Source organism: Oncorhynchus tshawytscha, linkage group LG30 (genome assembly GCF_018296145.1).
Source record: "Oncorhynchus tshawytscha isolate Ot180627B linkage group LG30, Otsh_v2.0, whole genome shotgun sequence".
In the NCBI taxonomy this organism is placed as follows: domain Eukaryota; kingdom Metazoa; phylum Chordata; class Actinopteri; order Salmoniformes; family Salmonidae; genus Oncorhynchus; species Oncorhynchus tshawytscha.
The window spans coordinates 23,099,985-23,116,820 of record NC_056458.1 but is presented as its reverse complement, the minus strand read 5'-3'; the positions used below and the strand labels follow the sequence as shown (position 1 = coordinate 23,116,820).

The 16,836-nt window shown below is 44.7% G+C and overlaps 1 protein-coding gene across 2 annotated transcripts in view; it reads left to right on the top strand.

The window, feature by feature from the left end:
• Positions 1-14,463, top strand: part of LOC112228556 (dehydrogenase/reductase SDR family member 11) — a 31,601-nt gene extending 17,138 nt beyond the window's left edge. The window contains exons 2-7 of one of the 2 annotated variants that reach the window (XM_024393966.2): positions 11,727-11,936; positions 12,805-12,899; positions 13,120-13,249; positions 13,464-13,556; positions 13,818-13,883; positions 14,093-14,463. In XM_024393966.2, coding sequence (XP_024249734.1) covers positions 11,727-11,936; positions 12,805-12,899; positions 13,120-13,249; positions 13,464-13,556; positions 13,818-13,883; positions 14,093-14,134 — 636 coding nt within the window. In that variant the 3' untranslated portion in view covers positions 14,135-14,463. The remainder of the gene's footprint in view (positions 1-11,726; positions 11,937-12,804; positions 12,900-13,119; positions 13,250-13,463; positions 13,557-13,817; positions 13,884-14,092) is intronic. The other variant, XM_024393967.2, reaches the window with a different exon arrangement.
• Positions 14,464-16,836: the final 2,373 nt, after the last annotated feature.

Below are 16,836 nucleotides of genomic sequence, written 5' to 3'. Positions count from 1 at the left end.
CTGTTTGTCAGGAGCTTCATGAAATGGGTTTCCATGACTGAGCAGCCGCACACAAGCCTAAGATCACCATGCGCAATGCCAAGTGTTGGCTGCAGTGGTGTAAAGCATGCTGCCATTGGACTCTGGAGCAGGGGAAACACATTCTCTAGAGTGATGAATCACCCTCCACCATCTGGCAGTCCATGGACAAATCTGGATTTGGCGGATGCCAGGAGAATGCTACCTGCCCGAATGCATAGTACCAACTGTAAAGTTTGGTGGATGAGTAATGGTCTGGGGCTGTTTTTCATGGTTCAGCCTAGGCCCCTAACATGCTGTCCAGACCGAACATGCGCGTGGCACTATCTCGCGCATGTTGATTTTGTACATCCACACCAAACGCAATCCAGACACACAGGTTGAAATATTAAAATTAACTCTGAACCAAATACATTAATACGGGTGCAGGTCGAAACATTCATGGACATTTAGCTAGCTAGCTTTCTGTTGCTAGCTAATTTGTACTGGGATATTAACATTGGGTTGTTATTTTACCTGAAATGCACAAGGTCCTTTTTTTCTGGGTCTTTGTAGAATTATTAACAATTTTGAGTCACACAAAAGCTTGTGTTCTCTACTCTGACATTTAATCCACAGATAAAGGGGAAACTAATAGGAGCAGGTTTCTGGGCACGATAGCATAGATTCGAGGCATAGTGTACAGACAAAAGGTAAGGTAGGATGTGAGTACATTGGAGGTAAACCTAGGCATTGAGTAATGAAGAGAGAGATATAGTCTCTAGCGATGTTTAAACCAGGTGATGTCATCGCATATGTAGGAGGTGGAACAACATGGTTGGTTAAGGCATATTGAGCAGGGCTAGAGGCTCTACAGTGAAATAAGACAGTAATCACTCACCAGGACAGTAATGGACAAGGCATATTGATATTAGAGAGAGGCATGCGTAGCCAAGTGAACATATGGGTCCAGTGAGTGGTTGGGCTGGTTGGGGACACGGTGATTCAGACAGTTAGCAGGCTAACAAGCTAACAGTTAGTAGGCCGGAGCTAAACAAGCTAGCAGCTAGTAGACCCGGGCAAGCTAGCAGTTAGCATGCCGGGTTAGCAAGCAAGCAGTTAGCATGGGCTAGCAGTTAGTAGACCAGGGCAAGCTAGCAGTTAGCAGACCGGGTTAGCAAGCAAGCAGTTAGCAGACCGGGCAGGCAAGCTAGCAGTTAGCAGACCTGGTTAGCAAGCAAGCAGTTAGCAAGGGCTAGCAGTTAGCAGTTAGCAGACCGGGTTAGCAAGCAAGCAGATAGCAGGGGCTAGAAAGTTAGCCTTTGGGGTGGGGGTGTCGCGATGGGGGTAAGTCTGTTTTTGCCTCTTCGTGCAGTGATGTTGATAGACCAGTCGTGAAATTAGTAGGGTTCCAAGTAGCTCTAGGTAGCTAGCAGGCCGATATTGTAGCCCAGGAGTATGCTTCGGTGGTAGCACAGGAGCCCTGGCTGGGCTAGCTTCAAGCTAAATTGGTGCTTGCTCTGGGATGGAAACGCTAGCCAGGAGTAGTCATCCGGGATTGCGGTTAGCTAGTTGTGAAGATCCAGATGAAAATGTTCAGTTTGCGGTAGGAATCCGGGGATAAAAATAACAGGTCCGTTATGCTCTGGTTAGAGTCACGTTGTTCGAACTGGCGAGAGCTTTCCGAGCTGAAGGTTAGCTGATGACCGCTGGCAATGGTTTGCTGACTGATATCTGGTAGTTAGCTGGCTAGCTTTAGTTGAGGGATTCCAGATCCGAAGTAAATATAAATACTTTAGGAAAAAAAGCAGGTCCACGCCACATTGGGTGAGGCAGGTTGCAGGAGAGTATTTAGATGATGAGGTTTAGCAAAATATTTTAAAGGATATGCGACGAAAAATATGTAAAACGATATATACAAGGGACACGACAGGACAAGGACGTCTGACTGCTACACCATCTTGGATGATGTTGACTGTCGTAGGCTACATATTGTACCCAGTCTTTTAAAGGACAGCCCTAACCAGCAGTCATATTGCAGAACCTTAAGAACATGACATAAGACTTGGCATGATTTGGTAAGATAGGGCCCCTCAGGGGTGCATGCTTCGTCCCCTCCTGTACTCCCTGTTCAGCAATGACTGCATGGCCAAGCACGACTCCAACACCATCGTTAAGTTTGCTGACGACACAACAGTGGTAGGCCTGATCACTGACAATGATGGGACAGCCAATAGGGAGGAGGTCAGAGACCTGGCAGAGTGGTGCCAGGACAACAATCTCTCCCTCATTGTGAGCAAGACAAAGGAGATGATCGTGGACTTCAGGAAAAGGAGGGCCGAACACGCCCCCATTCATATTGACGGGGCTGTAGTGGAACTGGTCGAGAGTTTCAAGATCCTTGGTGTCCACAACACCAATGAACTAACAAACACACCAAGACAGTCATGAAGAGGGCACAACAACACCTTTTCTCCCTCTGGAGACTGAAAAGATTTGGCATGGGTCCCCAGATACTCAAAAGTTTTACAGCTGCACCATCGAGAGCATCCTGACCGGTTGCATCACCGCCTGGTATGGCAACTGCTCGGCATCTGACCGTGAGGCGCTACAGAGGGTAGTGCGTACGGCCCAGTATATCACTGGGGCCAAGCTTCTGCCATCCAGGACCTAAATACTAGGTGGTGTCAGAGGAAGGCCCAAAATATTGTCAAAGACTCCAGTCACCCAAGCCATAGACTGTTCTCTCTGCTACCACACATCAAGCGGTACCGAGCGCTAAGTCTAGGACCAAAAGGTTCCTTAACATATCTTCTACCTCCAAGCCATGAGACTGCTGAACAGTTAATCAAATGGCCACCTGGACTATTTACATTGACCCCCCCTCCCCTTTGTTTTTACTCTGCTCCTACTCGCTGTTTACTATCTACAGTATGCATAGTCACTTTACCCCTGCCTACATGTACAAATTACCTCAACTAACCTGTACCTCCGCACATTGACTCGGTACCAGTACCCCCTGTATATAGCCTCGTTATTGTTATTTTATTGTGTTACTTTTTTAAAATGTTATATTTTACTTTAGTTTATTTAGTAAATATATTCTTAACACTATTTAAGTAAGCATATAACGGTAAGGTTTAATACCTGTTGTATTCGTGGCATGTGACAAATACAATTTGATTTGACTTGACTGATGTAGCATAAGCTTATTGACTGCAGTGAACATACCAGCTAGACTGGCTCAGTTGAATTGCTTCCCAGGCCCACCCTTATTTATAGTAAACCTCTGCTCCTATCTGTAGCTTCCTATGCTCTGTGTCAGTCAGTCAGCAGGTAGGATGAAATCCCGGCATACTGGCTAGCCTGACCCAAATCAAATCAAATCAAATCAAATTTTATTTGTCACATACACATGGTTAGCAGATGTTAATGCGAGTGTAGCGAAATGCTTGTGCTTCTAGTTCCGACAATGCAGTAATAACGAGCAAGTAATCTAACTAACAATTCCAAAAAAAACTACTGTCATACACAGTGTAAGGGGATAAAGAATATGTACATAAGGATATATGAATGAGTGATGGTACAGAGCAGCATAGGCAAGATACAGTAGATGATATCGAGTACAGTATATACATATGAGATAAGTATGTAAACCAAGTGGCATAGTTAAAGTGGCTAGTGATACATGTATTACATAAGGATGCAGTCGATGATATAGAGTACAGTATCAACGTATGCATATGAGATGAACAATGTAGGGTAAGTAACATTATATAAGGTAGCATTGTTTAAAGTGGCTAGTGATATATTTACATCATTTCCCATCAATTCCCATGATTAAAGTGGCTGGAGTAGAGTCAGTGTCATTGACAGTGTGTTGGCAGTGAGCGAGTTACACAACACCTGGCGGTGGGCATTTCTGCCTCTGTCATTAGCCTACTCCACCCCCAACATGTTATCAGTGTGTCACAGCCATTCACATCACTGGGTTATACTTTCCAATCAGAGACTACTTTTTATACTTATTATTTGCCATATGTATAATTTACCATGTAGGCCTATCCTTATATAGGTTGCCTAATTTCAATTTTTTTTTGCTTTGCTTTGACATTGACAGTGTAATAGGTGTGTTTAGTGGGGTTAATCTGATTGAGCATATAGTGACTAACTAGCGACAAGCTAGTGATGTTGTTATATAGCCCTATCTTGATTATCCTCAGGGAGAGGGGTAATAAAAGCCTTTTCCCTCTCCAACCTTTGGACCTTTCTGCGGCTGCTCTTTTATTCTGTTCAATGGAGGTGATCATGCAGCACCCACCCTCTCAGTGACGGCTCCACCACCTCCTCCTCCTCCTCTGCCATAATCCTTTTATATCTCGTCATCATTCCTCCCCAACTCATGAAGGACCTGCTTGTAGTCGATGTCTACTCCTCTAAAGGCAATGATCTCAGGAAAGACTAGCAATGTTTTTGGTCAGTTTGTCAGGTCTCAGGTGACAGCCTATCTTTCATTTTGAAAGATGGGACACCCCTTACTCATTGAATTCATTACAACGGGTTGTCTCACTTCACTGTTACGGAGTTTTTCTGTTAGAATGTCTGAACCAAGAGTTTGATATCAGACCGTTTCTTACATGAATATGCCACTTTGATTTGTCCTGCCATTCACTTGGTCATTTTGTACATATATATTATATTTATTTGTAACTACTACGTGTGCCCATCTCATTGATATAAAGTATTTTTTTTTAGTTTTTTTTTTTAAATAGGTCACTGTAATTATATATATGGCCACCGCACATCCTGTACGTAATGGTCATATGGGCAGCTATTCCAACATAATCTCTTTTTAAACATTTTTTTTTTTACTATTGCCTAAATTTTTACTTGGACCCATTTGTATGTTATAATCCTTTATGACCATATATACCTCTGTGATTAATTATGATTGACTATGCGCAAAAGTAAATTCAATTGTTTCCACACCCACCATGCGTCATGCGTAATGGTCATGTGAGGTGAAGTGTGTATATTTTGGGATGTGAACACTCAGTCTGTTTGACCTGACAAAGATCCGTTTCGGATCGAAACATAGTCAATAAAGCAGTGAATTGGGACCTTTAACAGTGCGGGCCTTGTTCTTTATAAGGTCTGGACTGATCATGCATTGTTATGTGATTGTCATAGCTGCAGATTTGTCTTGGGAGGGTAGCTGGCTGCCATGGTGAGGAACTGCATATAATAACTGTAATTAGAGACTTAAAGCTCTGACTCGACATCGCAAGACAACTACTGTGGTCTCTAGTTTCCTTTCTCTCCTCTTTATCATCTCTTTCCCTCTCTCTCTCTCTTTCATTCTCTTGGATAGGCCTACATTCATTGACATTTTTTTAATTCTCTTTCCATTCTGTGTAATCTTGTGATTTGCTCATTTTGTAGTACGCTTTCTATCCAGCCCATTCTTTACTCCCCACCCACCCACCCAACAACCCTCTCTTCCTCTCTCTGTCTTGCTCACTCACTTGATAATGAGGACAAAAATGCAATGTGACAGGCCCAGTTGCATTTTGTGTTACAGGTGCTTAAAAGAGACGGGAAGAAAAAGAGAAGGGGAGGGGGGATGAACTAAACTGTCCGTCTTAGCAATGATGCCCACTTTCCGATCAAAAGGAGAATAGACACATTAGCCTAAAATACAATTGCTCTGTTGTCTCTCTCAGTGCCATGCAGAGTGAGTTAACCTGAGACAAATCTAATTTCAGAGCACTTCCTGGCTGCTCATGGCTGCACTATAGCTTACTAGCTTAATCGATTACTGCTGTCTCAACATAGGCTCCCATCCCATCTGAAAGCACTGTAGCCGATATTATTTATTTCATTTAGAATAGAAATACATCTAAATCCTATTAGAAGTGTGAACAATTGTGGATAAGCAGGGCTAAACGCGTACCCAGTCTTGTATAATATGTATAGGTGAATGATTGGAGCTATCTGATGCTGGATGGGTGTGTGGGACTCGGACACTGCCTGAGACAGTCAGTTAATGATGTCTCCCTGCATTTCTGACCTTACATAACAAACCGACCCTGCAGGGCTAGACTACGCGCCACTAGATGTCAAAAGAACCACTTGATGTCTTGTGATACATTACATAAAATCCTTAAAAGATACCAAAATTCTGGTAGTTTACTGCTAAACTTCAAAAATATACCCACCATTTACAACCCTATCCATGATCCTGTCCCGTCCCCGTCTACCCCTGCTCTGCTCACTCACATCACCCCCTCTCTTCTTCTGGCCAAGGCTGCACTTCAGTTCACTGCTCTGTTTGGCGATCATTCCTCATCCTCTTCCTCACACCCTCACCTGCCTTCCTCTCCCTTCCTGAGAGTCACTGTCTGTTCCAGCCCACACAGACAGACATACACACACTCAGGTGTGGGGGGGGCAGGGTAAAGAGGGAAGCCCCTGTTAGAATGCTGAGGCTGTGATTACCAATTGAAATCTTCTTGCTTGTATTTGTGCTATTGAATTGAAATTATGTTCACCCTCATATGACCCTATTTATTAACTCTGTTGAAACATGTGTTTGTAAATCTAGAGAGAGCTTACAAAAATATTTCTAATCCTGGGGTTTTGTGTTCGGGTAATGCCTTCTCTGTAGATAATCCCAGTTAAATCAATACATCCCAGTCTCTGGAGGCTCTCTAGGCTATTTGGAATATTAGGTAGCCCTTTCCACTCACAGCCCATCATCCCATATATGGGTTAAAAATGGCAGATTTTGTCATTGAGAAGCGCATTAATTGGAATGCAGTGGCTGTATAGTAAAACAGCTCTGTGTGGGTTTTGACTGACAGGCGTTATAAACTTGAGCACTATACCCTGGGTTGTCCTGAACAGAATGAGCCTGTTTGTCATATTGTGAAGAAAATGTTGCCGAGGAACACGCACTTGAATGAACTCAATTCTATGCGCACCAAAATTACAATCTGTTTGAAGTGTCTTTTGAAAGCCTAACATTGTAAGATTGTATTTTATAACTTAGTTAGCCATGCTGGGAATAGAAAAAGCTTTCAAATGATGCTCACCTGACTCAGATAGCGATATATAATGGAAGGTTTTTGGATTGAGTAAACAACAGTAATTGTGTGATGGTAGGGACGTAGGGCTGTATTCCAACAAAAAAAACGACTTACTTCAGTTCCTCTATTGCAAAGCTAGGATAGCTCAAAAAACACCTTATAGTTGAAGGCTCTTTTCTTGAGTCATAAAGTGCATTGAAAGAACTGTGCCGTTTGGAGTAGAGGTCGACCGATTATGATTTTTCAACGCCGATACCGATTATTGGAGGATCGGAAAAGTCGATGCCGATTAACCGGCCGATTTAAAAAATGAATAAAAAAGTGTGTTTGTAATAATGACAATTACAACAATACTGAATGAATACTTATTTTAACTTAATATAATACATCAATAAAATTTAGCCTCAAGTAAATAATTAAACATGTTAAATTTGGTTTAAATAATGCAAAAACAAAGTGTTGGAGAAGAAAGTAAAAGTGCAATATGTGCTAAAGTTTCAGTTCCTTGCTCAGAACATGAGAACATATGAAAGCTGGTGGTTCCTTTTAACATGAGTCTTCAATATTCCCAGGGAAGAAGTTTTAGGTTGTAGTTATTATAGGAATTATAGGACTATTTCACTCTATACCATTTGTATTTCATTAACCTTTGACTTTTGGATGTTCTTATAGGCACTTTAGTATTACCAGTGTAACAGTATAGCTTCTGTCCCTCTCCTCGCTCCTCCCTGGGCTCGAACCAGCAACACAATGACAACAGCCACCATCAAAGCAGCGTTACCCATGCAGAGCAAGGTGATGTTTGAAACGCTATTAGTGCGCGCTAACTTGCCAGCCTTTTCACTTCGGTTACACCAGCCTCATCTCGGGAGTTGATAGGCTTGAAGTCATAAACAGTGCAATGCTTGACGCACAACGTAGAGCTGCTGGCAAAACGCACGAAAGTACTGTTTGAATGAATGTTTATGCGCATGCTTCTGCCTACCACCGCTCAGTCAGATACGTAGATACTTGTATGCTTGTAGTAATATCATCAACCATGTGTAGAGTGATTATGATTGATTATTTTTTATAAGATAAGTTTAATGCTAGCTAGAAACTTACCTTGACTTACTGCATTCGCGTAACAGGCAGTTTCCTTGTGGAGTGCAACGAGAGAGAGGCACGTCGTTATTGCGTTGGACTAGTTAACTGTAAGGTTGCAAGATTGGATCCCCCGAGCTGACAAGGTGAAAATCTGTCGTTCTGCCCCTGAACAAGGCAGTTAACCCACCGTTCCTAGGCCGTCATTGAAAATAAGAATATGTTCTTAACTGACTTGCCTAGGTATATATAGGTATAAAAAAAATATATATATATATATCTTTTCGGCAAATCGGCGCCCAAAAATACCGATTTCCAATTGTTATGAAAACTTGAAATCGGCCCTAATTAATCGGCCATTCCGATTAATCGGTCGACCTCTAGTTTGGAGAGGTGTTTGGCCACTTGGAGACACCAGTTAGACCTCTCACACAAACCCTTGTAATCAGTTTCCTATCTTGCACCTACACCAACATGACAATGATTATGTCACCGCTGTCGGAAGGAGCGGACCAAGGTGCAGCGTTGTGAGCGTACATTTCCTTCATTAAGCCAAATGATTCCAAACAAAACAATAAGCACTACAAAAACAAACCGTGAAGCTCACAAGCAAAGTGCTCTAAACAAAGTCAACCTCCCACCAACACATGTGGGAAAAAGGGTACCTAAGTATGGTTCCCAATCAGAGACAACGATAGACAGCTGTCCCTGATTGAGAACCATACCCGGCCAAACACAAAGAAATAGAAAACATAGAATTCCCACCAACTCAGGCCCTGACCAAACCAAAATAGAGACATAAAAAGGATCTCTAAGGTCAGGGCATGACAGTACCCCCCCAATGTGCAGCCTCCGGCCGCAAAACCTCAACCTGTAAGGGAGGGTCTGGGTGGGCATCTATCCCTCCACCAAAGGTGCGGACTCCGGCCGCAAAACCTCAACCTATAGGGGAGGGTCTGGGTGGGCATCTATCCGCGGTGGCGCCTCTGGAGCGGGGACCCTCGCCGCCGACCCCGGACTGGGGACCCTCGCAGCGGGCCCCGGACAGGAGGGAGACTCTGGCAGCTCCGGACAGGAGGGAGACTCTGGCAGCTCCGGACAGGAGGGAGACTCTAGCAGCTCCGGGCTGGGGAGACACACAGGAGACCTGGCTCTGGGAGCAAGCACAGGACTCACCAGGCTGGGGAGACATCCAGGAGGCCTCTTCCTTGGCCGATTCACCGGATACACTGGGCTGTGGAGGCGCACTGGCGGTCTCGAGCGCAGAGCTGGCCCCACCCGTTCTGGCTGGATGCCAGCTTCCACCCGGCAAATGTGGGAAGCTGGCACCGAGCACACCGGCCTGTGAATGCTGGCCTGACCAGTCCAATGCTCGCCACGCTAAGCACGAGGAGTTGGCTCAGGTCTACTACCTGACTCTACCACACTCCCCGTGTGCCCGCCAAATAATTTTGGGGGCTGCCTCTCACGCTTCCTTGCCAGCCGTTTTCGTGTCACCAACTCCATTCTCCGGTATCCCTCCTCGCACTGTTCTAGAGAATCCCAGGCGGGCTCCGGCACTCTCCCTGGGTCGACCGACCACCTCTCTATCTCCTCCCAGGTTGTCTCATACTCCAGATAGCGCTGCTCACCTGTCCAGGAGTCCCTTTCACCACGCTGCGTGGTCCTTTGGTGGTGGGAGGTTCTGTCACGATCCTCTTCCTGTGAATGACTGGACCAAGGCGCAGCGTGAGACGTGTTCATGATATTTTATTAAAATCAGAACATTAGCACAAAAAATAACAAAGAGGAAAACGAACAGTTCTGTAAGAAAACTAACAATACAGAAAACAACTACCCACAAAACCCTTGTGGGCAAGAGCTACCTAAGTATGGTTCCCAATCAGAGACAACGATAGACAGCTATCCCTGATTGAGAACCATCCCCGGCCAAATCCAAAGAAATAGAAAACATAGAACACAAAACATAGAATGCCCACCCCAACTCACGCCCTGACCAAACCAAAATAGAGACATAAAAAGGATCTCTAAGGTTAGGGCGTGACAGATTATTATGTTACTGAATGTATCCAGAGTATTATTAGATTTTTTTATTGACTAGTGCTGAGAAAGGTACAGTAAAAGTCAAATGCACAAATGACTCAGTCTTGTGTCAGGTTAACTGCGTGTCCTCACCTTTGGTCTGATAGTTTCCCCATAATCTGCAAACTGTTTTCTATCAATTTCTACCATGGCCATGTATATGCTTTCTATAGTTCTTCTGAGAGAGAGGGAGAGGCTCAGAGTACCATGCAGTCCTTGGCATCATCTCTGCCTGCCAGTGCTGCTACTGCCACCAACCCCCCCTTCTCCCTCCACACACACACTCCTCCCCTCTCTGTCTGCACTGAGAGCAGTCCAGACAGGGACATCATGTGATGGGTGCAGTTGTGCCAGGTAAAGGGATCTGTGTCCAGTTGCATCAGACAGACAGAACCACCCTCCTAGAGGCCTGCAGGGAGGGAGGCTGACCTGTTTGTGCTGGTTGGGCCTGGAGCAGGTCAGGGAGGCAGGGACTGTGGCTCTCCATAGCTTGATCTTTAGTGGAGGAGTAAGGTTCATAAGGGTCAAGGGTCACTGTAGTCATCATGGTTAGTAAGGGTCATAAACGTATTGCTTATTTCCTTAAACCAGACACTGTGTCTAGACAAACACATGGCCCAAAAGGAAACATATATAATACCTGCATTTTGTCAATAACACTTTTGAGATTACAGATGTTTGGCATTAAGGTGTTCCTACACTCTTCAGACAAGACTAGATTAAATGTTTGTTATGGTGTGCTGCAGCTGACTTGCCTGAGTTTGCCATGATCATCTTCCTTTTATGCAATACAGGGATTGATTTTATGGTTGTGCCTCCTTTCAGATAATGTATGGGCGAATGGGTAGGGCAATGTTTCTTTACAGCTGAAATCAGTGTGACTGACCAAATTAATTAGGCATATTTCATTACTAATAATTTTGAATGCTGAAAGCACAACATGCAAAGTTTTAATCTGGAGTTTTTAAAATTCTCATGTCAAGGGCCTCCCGTGTGACGCAGCAGTGTAAGAGGTGTCAGTACAGACCCGGGTTCGATCCCAGGCTGTGTCACAACTGGCCGGGAGTCCCATAGGGCGGCACACAATTGGCCCAGTGTCGTCCGGGTCAAGGGAGAGTTTGGCCAGGGGGGCTTTACTTGGCTCATCGCGCTCTAGCTACTCATTGTGGTGGGCTGGGCGCCTGTAGGCTGACTTCAATCGGCAGTTGAATAGTGTTTCCTCTGACACATTGGTGCAGCTGGCTTCCGGGTTAAGCGGGTGGGTGTTAAGAAGCGCGGTTTGGCGGGTCATGTTTCGGAGTACGCATGACTCAACCTTTGCCTCTCCCAAGCCCGTTGGGGAGTTGCAGCGATGAGACAAGATCGTAATTGGATATTCCGAAATTGGGGAGATAAAGAGGGTTAAAAAAAATTGCATGACATGTGTTTACCTGATTTGTGACCGAGGTCTTGTCCCTATCTGTGTTGTGTTTGTAGAAGCTGGCAGCAGAGTGCCAGAGTGCGGGCTACAACGGTACGCTGATCCCCTATAAGTGTGACCTGTCCTGTGAGGAAGACATCCTGTCCATGTTCTCTGCCATCAAGACGCTGCACCAGGGGGTGGACGTGTGTATCAACAATGCAGGCCTGGCCCACAATGAACCCCTGCTCAGTGGCAAGACAGACAGCTGGAGGAACATGATCGACGTGAGTGGACAACACACACACTGTACACATGGGTTTACACACATACACGCTTTAACGAGCAGAAATATAAAAAAGGAAGAGAATAACTAGCTAAGCAAGGGAAATACTGGTTGTTGTAGAGTAGGTGGTGTGAAGCATAGTTCAGGGGGTTCAGTGAAACCACATAACCACACACACTACCCCTCACAAGAAGTCGTTCCATTGGTTATGAGAGTAGACCTGGCAGTGGTACTACAAAAAGGTCAATTTGTGGAAGAAGGCAGGTGTTATTTCCCTCTATCTATTATGCTGGGACTTTTCTTTACACTGTGATTCATGGAGCTCTTGATCATTCCATTCAAGACCCCCAGGCGGAGCCCCTCTGCTCTAAAAGTAGTCCCATCCCTCCAGAGGAACTGAGCATTTCTAACGCCTGTCCATCTGTTGCCATGGCAGCCAAGATGAATGTGTATGGCGTGTATATTTTTAGATGGTGTAATCTGTATTCTGACCTTGTTCTGCTGTGGCAACCCCCCAATGCTACCTTAGCTACGCCACTGTGGCTTTAACCTGCCCTGCCTGGAATCACTCTCAAAGTCACTGTGACACGGTCATATGATGAATGAGACAGGTCAGGTGACACAATTTGACACAGTGACACACAATGACACTCTCTACCTGTGTGACCAGCCAGTAACCAACCAGTATGTTGTCTGAGGTCATTTTTGGTCTGTTGTCATTTTTTAGGAAGTCATTTCACAAGGGGCCTTAGCACTGTTGAGAACTATAACTGTATTCTCATTCACCTAGACAGACTGTCTAAAACAAGTATTTTTGTGTGTGAAGGCAGATGCAGGTGCTTGTTTTTGACAGAAGCTCCCCCTTATAGGTGAATGTCCTTGCCTTGTCTATTTGTACACGTGAGGCCTACCAGTCAATGAAAGAGCGGAATGTGGACGATGGCCACATCATCAATATTAACAGGTAGACTACAGCTTCTTTACAGCCCATTAAATGCCTGTTATGAAATACTAAATGATGAAATACTCTCTCAGCAGATACAGTGAAGAAGGCCTACAATTTCACTCTTGGTTTTAGACAGAAGATTCAGAGGGATACAGGATGGGGATGTAGCACAATCATATACATGCCATTATTTCACTCTCTTTTACTACCCCCCGCCCTCCCTTCTTCCCTGCTATAGTATGGGGGGACATAGAATGGTACCTAGTGCAGATGAACATTTCTACTGTGCCACAAAATATGCTGTGACTGCTCTAACCGAGGGGCTGCGGCAAGAGCTACGGGAAGCAAAGACCCACATCAGAGCCACGGTTAGCAGAGCAACATTACCTTGTCACAGTTTTTCATATGAGTGTGTGTGTGTGTGTGTGTGTGTGTGTGTGTGTGTGTGTGTGTGTGTGTGTGTGTGTGTGTGTGTGTGTGTGTGTGTGTGTGTGTGTGTGTGTGTGTGTGTGTGTGTGTGTGTGTGTGTGTGTGTGTATAAACATCAACAACGAGCATGGTTTGAGCCTTTCTCTTCCATAGTGTATATCCCCTGGAATAGTGGAGACTGAGTTTGCCTTCCGGCACCACAACAGCGATCCAGAGAAAGCAGCTGCTGTGTATGAGAGTATAAAAGTAAGGCAGCTAGACTTTGTGCGAGTCCGTGTGTTGGTGGCACCTTAAATTGAGAAGGACGGGCTTATGGTAATGGCCTGAGCGGAATCAGGGGAATGGTTTCAAATACATGGTTTTGATGCCATTGTATTTGGTCCGTTCCAGCCATTATAATGAGCCATCCTCCCCTCAGCAGCCTCCTGTGGTGGATGGGCCTACGGCTTCTCTCAATACAAATACTTTAACAAACTGTATTACTAATTGGCCTTTTTTCCTCTGCAGTGTTTGAAAGCACAAGACATAGCCAGTGCAGTCACATACATTCTGGGCGCCCCGCCTCATGTCCAGGTAAAGTAGTGCTCTGTCTATCTGTTGCTTCTGTCAACATTTGGCTTACTTATATCCTGCCTCTCTCTTAGATAGACCAATGGTACTATATGTTGTCAATGTTCCTGACCTGCATAGTCTGAAACAGTGTGCTTTTATAGAGGACATTCATGCAGTTTGTTGGATGCCTCTATTTTTTTGTGTATGTAACCCTGCTTGTCTGCCTCTAGATCGGAGATGTGCAGATGAGGCCGGTGGAACAGATGTCATAGTGACAGAGCAGGAAGTTAAGCTACTGGAGGAGCCGATAGAGCCAGGCAGCAAGCGCCATTGTGACGACTCCTTAGCGACCTCTGCTGGGCAACGACAAATACAAACAAACTAGTGTTCAACTGGATTTGGACTGAAGGGATCGGTTTGAGGAGGTGTGGAGGAGGCTGTGTGTGGTGGAGTGATATCTGGGCTGGAGATTAGAGGATGGGCAGGTACTCTTAACCACTACTGAATTACTGTGAGGGCTGCTACAACATGGGCTTTGGTGTATTGCTCTAGCAGCCTTGTTTCAAAATTAAGCCACATCAAACTTAGGAGAAGAGAAGAGGGTTGGGTTGCTGCTCCATCTATTCTACATGACCATCCTGACTGACTGACAGAAGGACCGACCGAGGGAGGGAAGGAGGGAGGGTATGCCATCAATTGCACATGAACATTATTTTTTTGTTGGTCATATTACATATATGTTTAAAATAATGGAACAAAACACTGCTATTTGTATTATTTTTTATATCAATATTTTAACTTCGATTATTGGTACATTTGGATAATATGCTGTACCCTCTAACCATAGACACTCGATCCATTTTTACTATTTTGACGTGTTTTTAATAACAAGCAGATTTGGTTAGCCTGTTATGTATCAAGTACGTCCCGCTTGTATGTTTTTCAAAACCTATGTCAACCATCACCAATCAGCAAATGTGTATAAGGGACAGTCAAGCATGATTACGCAACCATCACTTATGACCAAGTGTATTTCCCCACTCCATAAATCAACCATATGAGATAGGCCTAGATTCAATCAGATCAATTGTTAAGCGGCAATTGCCGACATGTGCATAGCTGATGTTTTGGCGGTGTTGGGGTTGTCAAAATCGGTGAGCAGCTGCTCTTTATCATTTTTTTGGGGGGGGGCTCGGGAGAGACGAAGGTTGAAAGTCATGCGTCCTCCGATAGACAACCCAACCAAGCCGCACTGCTTCTTAAAACCTCTTGATACTACCCATCCCGGGTCCGGGAGCGTTGTCATCAACTGACACTAATTAGCATAACGCAACGGACATAAATATTACTCAAAAATATTCCTATTCATGACATCACAAGTGAAATATATTGAAACACATCTTAGCCTTTTGTTAATCACCCTATCATCTCAGATTTTGAAAATATGCTTTACAGCCAAAGCAAGACAAGCATTTGTGTAAGTTTATTGATAGCCTAGCATAGCATTATGCCTAGCTAGCAGCAAGCAACCTGATTACGATAAATCGTTTACCTTTGATGAGCTTCGGATGTTTTCACTCACGAGACTCCCAGTTAGATAGCAAATGTTCATTTTTTTCCGCGAAATAGCTCTGTTTGTTCTTCACGTTTGGCTGAGAAATCGACCGGAAATTGCGGTCACGACCTATATATATATTCCAAATTAGCTCCACCATATTGACAGAAACATGGCAAATGTTGTTTATAATCAATCCACAAGGTGTTTTTCAAATATCTATTCGATAATATATCAACTGGGACTGGTGGATTCAAGAGGTTAACACAGCACCATCCAACCCGGAAGCCAGCCGCACCAATGTGTCGGAGGAAACACCGTGCACCTGGCAACCTTGGTTAGCGCGCACTGCGCCCGGCCCGCCACAGGAGTCGCTGGTGCGTGATGAGACAAGGATTTCCCTACCGGCCAAACCCTCAATAACCCGGACAACGCTAGTCCAATTGTGCGTCGCCCCACGGACCTCCCAGGCACGGCCGGTTACGACCGAGCCTGGGCACAAACCCAGAGTCTCTGGTGGCGCAGCTGGCGCTGCAGTACAGCACCCTTAGCCACTGCGCCACCCGGGAGGCCTGCTTTTATCATTGTCATGAAGCCACACCTGCCGGGAGATGCTTGTGGATTTGACAGCTCTAACACAGGTCCACCGCCGACATTTACAAAACATACGTTTTGCAGATGTCAGCTAAAGCGTATTTGATTGAATAAGGCCCTTAAATTGTTTTGCACCATAGAGATAGATAGAGGACTCATCTTTGTATCTGTACCATTATGGCATCTGTGACAGCACGGGCCACGCCACTGATGCTTAGTAAATTTTCTTCTTCACGATTGGCTGATCCCTCCTGATGACCCGGTTGGACATGACTCCAACAGGGTCACCAAGAGGAATCAGCCAATGAAGTTAGAAGTCCCACCCATTTGACTACATTAAAATGGTGGAAGCCCTCAATGGCGCTGCCCATACTAATATGACCTTTTGGCCTTTGTCATTCTCTATGTTTTGACTTTGGATCCATTTGGAGGGAGGAGCATAAAGAAAACACTGGCATCTTGTCTCGAGGAAGTTACTAACTCATGAGTGCACATGTATACTTTCCCCCAAGTGTGTACTTGTATGATACAGTAGATATTTCTCAATAAAATGAAATAAGAATTGTCAAAGGTGGCCCCTGTTTTGTGTGCCATCATTTGTTTTCGTCATGTGTTTTCTTCTTATTGATGACACTTTACTGTCAAATTCTATCCAAATAGACCTATACTCGTAGAGCTATTCTGTTCATTGAACAAATATCAACTAGATGGCATAATCTCGGACAGGTTTATAAACTAAACTCCTCTGAATATGTTTTTCTAAGGAACCTCTGTCGTGGTGTTTGTGACACCACCTACTGGTGATTGTAAAAATCTGGCACACCC